Source organism: Poecilia formosa, unplaced genomic scaffold, assembly GCF_000485575.1.
Source record: "Poecilia formosa unplaced genomic scaffold, Poecilia_formosa-5.1.2 Scaffold275, whole genome shotgun sequence".
NCBI lineage: Eukaryota > Metazoa > Chordata > Actinopteri > Cyprinodontiformes > Poeciliidae > Poecilia > Poecilia formosa.
The window spans coordinates 244,450-251,446 of NW_006800214.1; the positions used below are offsets into that span (position 1 = coordinate 244,450).

The following is a 6,997-nucleotide window of genomic DNA, read 5'->3' on the forward strand; positions in this document are numbered from 1 at the left end:
ATGACAAAACAATGTCTGGGAAAGATAACATCTCTTCAGTGAAAAACCTACTCATAACTGCCCACTTTAGCCCACTACTCTTCCAACCACCAGTCATTACCTTTGATGGGTTTGAGTCCAGCTGATGGTCAGACGCTTTGTGGTGTTTTCTGGAACATTCTCTCAGCTGATTTTCCTACAAGTGTCCTTTTGAGGAAGGAGAGATAGGACTGCTTCAAAAAAACAAAAAAAAAAAAAAAGTTCTAAACGTATGTATAGTATAAAAAGTGTCATAGGTGAATATTGATTTAAAAATGTGTTCGTTGTCATAACCACCACCAAAGTCAAATCATTGGTAAGCTCTTTCAATTGACTAATCACACTAGAGCACAAATCATTTCTGCACACACCAAGCTTTGTTGAGTACTGTAGCAGCAGATTTTTATTGCAAATAAATAGCAGACACAACTTAATTATTAAAATGATATTTATTTATAACTCATGAGGTAATTCACCTTTTTCATTCAGATTCTCCATCATACACATAATAATAGGGGTGGGCTTATAATTTATACAGGGTGTGGGAAAAACCCATTACAGTTTGGTTTTAGCAAACATTGCAACAACCTCAAACGCTCTCCATTCTCAGCCCCTCAAACATCCCCCAGCTGCACCACACTGACACACAGCTGTACTTTCTCTCTCAGCCTACTGAGACCAAACTTTTCTTTTTTTTTTTTCTTTTTTTTTTTTTGGTAGAGCTTCACACATCATAGTGTTAAAACACTAATGGAAATACACTGACTGCAAGCCTCCGTCTGGTTAGCCCGTAGTCTAAAGTGTCAAACCGTCCTGTGAGGGGAAGTGGAAAGCAATGGTCATTGTTGTGGGCAAAAATTCATCATATTGCCAGACCGCTGATGAGTTGGGTTTTAAATTTGAGATAAATTTGGTGTTATTTTTTTTATATAAAAAATAGCTATTAGGGTACACTTTTTAGTTTTCAATTAATTGAGTTTTCCCTCACTCTTATGCCCCAAGAGTGTGAGAGCTTGTGATATTACAGAAATCAAACACGTAACAGCATCAACATTAGGTGACGCAAAAGCAATTGTAGCTTTGTGCATCTATAATTTGCCCTGATTTAAAACTCGTGATTAGAGAATTTAATTACACTGTGACTGTCCTTAGGTTGAATCCATGATCATTTCAGTTAAAAGTATCAATTTTCAAGGTTTTCATTGGCAACAAAACTTGTTAAAAGTCAAACTCACTGCGATAGATGATACAATTTTACCAAAATGTGGCACGCTGCAAAGCTGACGCGTACTTAAACTGAAACAGCAGGGAAGAAAATGGGGCACCTTTATTGTTTCAGTAGTGGGATTAGTTTGATGAATTTTCCATCTTCTTTTTGAAAGCAGTTTGTTTTTGCTGCCAGTTCTTTCCATCCAGATAGGCCATGCTGGTCTTTGTCCATGTATTGCTGGGGTTAGCACAGAGTTTTTTCCCTTTCGTCGTGGTAAATCTTTTAAAAATAAAAGACAAAATATTCAACACATTTTTGTATTATATACTTGCTTGGATAAAGTGCAATGATAAAAGTAAAAGTTTTTTTTAACTTACACCACTGAAGGTACAGAACATAATGATGGATCATTTTGCTCATAACTCCTCAGCAACGCTCGAGGAACTTTAGTTTTGGCGTTTTTCAGACAGCATTTAGAGATGCCTCCTGGAAAATTGAAATAGAGGAATTTTATACCAAACAAAATTAAAAGCCGACTTATTTTTATTTAAGACGGATATGTTGATCTTACCTTGAGCTGAAAAAGTTGGCAGCATCAAAGTTACCAGTAAGAACAGGATGGTGAGACTCATGATGGAGGGAAAAGATGCTCAAGGACGGTCCTTTACTTGTCCACTGTTTAAGATGACAGACTCGGCTTAATCGTATCCATATGGTGTGCAATTGAAATTATTTGCACCACAAATATATTGTTGGAAAGAGGAAGCATGAAGCCACCTCTCGTCAACACTTTACAGCCAGATCCTCCTCCCACCGCTTTTCGTTTCCCCCCCAAATAATTTAACACTAATGATAAATACCGTCGAGATATTTGAAATACTTTTTGAGAGGTATACTTTACACTTTTGTGTAGCTAGAGACTTTAATGTATTGTCAGTGTAGGCACAGATGTTCAAACCTCTGAGGTTAAGGCCTCAAAGCTTTGTTAGACAACAGCACATATCCATCCATCCATTATATAAAGATTTAGATAAAAGGAAAATTAGAATGGTCCAGACCAAACTCCAATGGGGAATCTGTGGTTGGACACACCGTCCATCTGTCAGATTGATCTGTTTGGCGAAAAGAATAGGCAAATAATAAACGCTTGAGGTTTTTATTAGTAAAAGTAAACCCCTTAAAACTATAAATCTTTTCTCTGCTAAACGTACTTTCCAAATATCCTCATGAGATTTTACTATGATGTAGATGCATAATGTGGAGAAAACAGTTTGCAACATTGTTATAGATTATAGATTATTGCCTAACCCTAACCCTAACCGTAACCCCTAAAGCTGACAATGGGATAAAAAAAAAGTGATAAAACACCAACTAAACATAGATTTACGGTCAAACATTCATGCATTTTTATTTCACTGCTACTTAAACAAAAATTATATTAGCATGACTTAGCAGTGCCTTAAAGCTTTACATTACTACTATTAGTTTATACCAAAACAAGAAAATGAGACTTATTCCAGTCCATCATCTGATGTACCAATTATCGTAAACATACTCATGGCCATTTGGTCGTCGCCTACGCAGTTTTTCTTTCACTTCCTTCTCATAGCTCCTCTTCCATTAACGAAAGTCCTTGATCCTCCAAATATGGTTCAACATTGATCTTGTCCTCTAGCAACAACTTATTGTTGCATCCAAGCATATGCAGACAGAGAGAAAAAAAGTTGTTTTTAATAGAGAAAGAATGATTGGTCCTTGTTTTCAGGCCACAGCAATTTGTTTATAGATGAGTGGATGTTCAAGATTACGTTTCCATTTTGTTTTTTGGTGTTGGTGATAGAACAAGGTGCAAACATACAGTTTGTGCAAATATATATATATAAAAAAATTATACTGAGACAGTATGCCGGGGCTATTTTTACTTAAAATACTTTTAGATTTTTTAAGTGTTTGCTTTACAAGAGATGCTGTTGAACAAAAAGTCCCTGTTATTTACATAATAGTCTCAAGCAGACAGACTTTTTTTTATAAAAATACATATAAAAGTGTGCATTGCTACCCACATTGGGACTTTGTAAGGCTAATCCTAAATCGAACCCCTATTTTTCCAAAGCCCTAAACCCAGTAAGTTGGTCTACAGCGTTATGACTGGACTTTGCTCCCCAATGGCCTTCAAAAATGTTGTTTACTTAAGCTTCTAAACAGAATGGCTTAAGAGAGTATGCACCGCAGTTGTTGTTCTGTTCCAGTGAATTTTGGATGGTTTGTGGTTGCATTCATTTGTGAAAGTGAAAAAGTGTAAGAACTATTCTCCGTGTTCACAGTTTTCTTTTAAACTGATGCTATGACTTATTTATATGTTACTTTAATCAACACTGAAAAAAATAAGTAAATTAAAATAACCTATAAGATCAAGACAAGAAAATATAAACTGTCATAATAATAAATCTCAAAATGGCATGGACTGGTCAACAGCGGTCTTGGTATGACAGCCATAAACTTTAATCATGGAGTGGAATTTGCTTTGATGGAGGTTATGTCTGTTAAATTACATATATATATATATATATATATATATATAATATATATGTCTGTTAAATTATATATATAACACGGAGCACATATATATATATATATATATATATATATATATATATATATATATATATATATATATATATATATATAGAGAGAGAGAGAGAGATAGATATATAGATGATGACCACAGGCACCACTGTGGTCATCACCTTCCAGGTCTTTTCCAGTTCCTCTCTGAGACCCTGGTATTTCTCCAGTTATATATATAAACTGAAGTTTATATATATAAACTGGAGTCCACCTGACTGAAAAACAATTTGAGTGGCAAGAAGAAACCACAATGAGTCCCATCTGCTGTTTGCCACAAGCCATGAAGGGAACACAGTAAGATGTGCAGGAAGGTCCCCAGAGTGCGGTGGAAAACACTGCTCATCGCCACAAACACGGCACCTGCCTCTTGGGGGCAGTATGGTACCCTTAGTGTCATACAGTGAGGGCGCTTTCCTCAGCAAGGACAGGGAAGCTGGTCAAAATTGATAGGGAGATGGCTTAAGGGAAATAAAAAAATATATATATGTGGCCTATAGTGGATTTATTTAGATATGAGCATATTTAAAGTTTAAAATGTGGGATTTGATTCAGTACTTGGAATCTGAGGGTCACTGAGGCTCTCCATCCAGCCTGACAAAATCCAGACTATTTTGCAAAGAATAGGAATTGATTGAAAAACATGACAATTTTGGGCTAGGAGTCCAAAAACACCTCAATTTGTCTCTAAATTCTCATTAGGAGTGAGTGTGTGAAGCCAGACAACCTTATGTTGTCTATTTAGACAACATAAGGTTGTCTAAAAAGACAACCTCAAGATGGCATCTTAATCGTGTGATTGAATCAAAAATGGGTCTGGCATCACGTCGTGTCAATGAATTAGGAACACTGTGTTTGTGTCACCGTCAGCTATTTGACTACTGTGCATGTTTGTGTGGGTTTATGGTGAGATGGGTAGAAACCATGTGCCCAAATGCAGCAAAGGGCATGTAGCTTCAACCGCTGAAAAAACAGCTGTGACTCATTATCTAACTTTAGCAGCATGGACCACTTGCATTGCATTTCTATGTTTTACAGTGCTTCTAATGAGCACAACACAGGCAACACTCAATTAAGAGGGGCTTTTTGTATTTCTGTTACTTCTGTCGCCCCCCCATCATTATGCATTCCTGTAAGGCGAACTGTGTTATAACTGCCTCTGATTATTACTGAAAAAGTCACATGTGAGGGTTTATGCTGGGTTCCAGCTTATTTCCTTTCCGGCTTGTTTTCTAGAGAAATGGGTCTAATAACCCCACCTCCTCCACACAAATAGATGCCAAACAGATGACGGTTCCAGTAATATAATGGATCAGTGACAATGACCTAAATGCCACTCTAGTAATGGTAACTTTTTAAAATGTATTAAACGGGTGCAATGCATGTCCTAAATTAACTCCATATTTTCAATAATGTTCCCTTCCTCATACAGGCATAATGATCTTAGAAATTCAACTACATAAAATGACGTTTAAACCAAACAGTGGTGTTTTTCAAAATTACTCACCTTGCCTAAATGTCATTATATCAAATATATTCTGCAGCTCTGGCTTCAAGCACTTTGTTTTCTACTTCAGTGAAAGCAGTTCATCCACCACCATTAAGACCTGATTGTTATCAGAAAATCTCTTACCTGACTCAAAAATCTGAGCCAGTGCTGCTGCTCTTATCTCACATCGGTGTTAATTCTTAAACATGTTGCGGTGTTAGCGAGTTGAGTAACAATAAGGACGAGAAAAGATGAAGAGTGGGTGCTGAAGTTGAGTAGGCACCGGTTTTATTCAGATTTGAATCTTAACGTCACAAAGAAAGTTATACTTTTTGACATTATAACAAGCTTGAGTCAGTTAGAAAAATAATATTTATTTACATTTTTACATTAGTTATAAAAATATTAAATAAACTCAAACAAAAGTCACATACAACAGATTTTAAAATTTTTATAAAGCTGAGGTACATTCTAAAGTCTAAATTTGATTAAACTCAAACAGCTTAAGATGACAGATCGAGCGCTTGTGTCTCAATTAGAAGCATCAGTGTCAGTGACGTTCCTTTGTTCCCTTGTTTAAGCCTGACTGTTTTTGCGCAAATTTCTTGCCGTCCAGAAAGGCCATGCTGGTTTTTGTCCACAGATTGAAGGGGCTGCTACAGATTCTTTTATCCATGATTGTTGTGAATCTGTTTGGGGGGAAAAAAACAGAGACCATATAAGAATCAGAAGACATAAACCTTCTCTCCATAAAGATATATGTAGTAGAAATAATAATGAATATCACTGGAAAAAAAAGACATACACAAAATAATCCGAGCCAGGAGTAGGTTTTTCTGACTTACACAATTGCTTGTAGTCTGCATGATGATTTATCTTCTTGGTAGTAGCTCTTCAGCAATTCTCGATGAACTTTTGTGCTGGTGAATTTCATACAGCAGGTTGAGATTCCACCTTAATAAAGGCAAAACAGGCAAGAGTAAACTACGATTGCCACACAGCATTAAAAATACACAGAAATCAGGTTGAAAGCAATGAAACTTGCTTGAAGTCTGCATTTCGCTTACCTTGCGCTGAGGCTGTCGGCACCATCGCGGCTACCAATACAAGCAGGATGAGGGGGATACTCGTCATGGTGCTCTCTCCAGCAAAGACTGATGTGATGTGATGTGAAGCCTGTGCCTGGAGCCGTTTTAAAGACCACCAACTCCTTTTTGCATTCATTTAAGCCTCTTGCAGTGCAAGGTTTCCGCACCCACAGACACACACACAGTTGGAAAGTACAAGTAATGCTTCCTCCCACAAAGCTCACCGGCTCCGTCCTCACCCCTCCACTCTCCTCATTGGTGGTCTGGAGGTGTCGAAACGTTTTCCACCCTTGTACATCTTTCTTTATTCTATTTTTAAGTCAAGTTACTTTATGCAAATGACACCTATACTAGAGATGCATATAAATGATGGCATTTATATATTTAAGCTGACATCTTACAGAAGTTTCCAAATATTTACAGTAATTCCTAAGCATGTAAGGTGACATTTTACAGTAGCAGCTTATTTTTTGTTTTAAACGTTGTCTCTGTTCACAAAATTTCCAAGTCTTCTAGAGACGTTGTTGTGTTGCTATTGTGACTGTAAGTTGATTTTGGGCCATCTCA

General features: G+C 36.8%; 1 protein-coding gene across 1 annotated transcript; it reads right to left on the minus strand.

Annotated features, from left to right (window-relative positions):
• Nucleotides 1-448: 448 nt before the first annotated feature.
• LOC103151218 (C-C motif chemokine 4-like) lies at nucleotides 449-6,619 on the minus strand. The gene is made up of 3 exons (XM_016681256.1): nucleotides 6,410-6,619; nucleotides 6,188-6,296; nucleotides 449-1,507 (listed from the first exon to the last, which is right to left on the minus strand). Exons 1-3 carry the CDS (start codon nucleotides 6,564-6,566, stop codon nucleotides 1,366-1,368), a joined length of 408 nt encoding a protein of 135 aa, XP_016536742.1. The 5' UTR covers nucleotides 6,567-6,619; the 3' UTR covers nucleotides 449-1,365.
• Nucleotides 6,620-6,997: the final 378 nt, after the last annotated feature.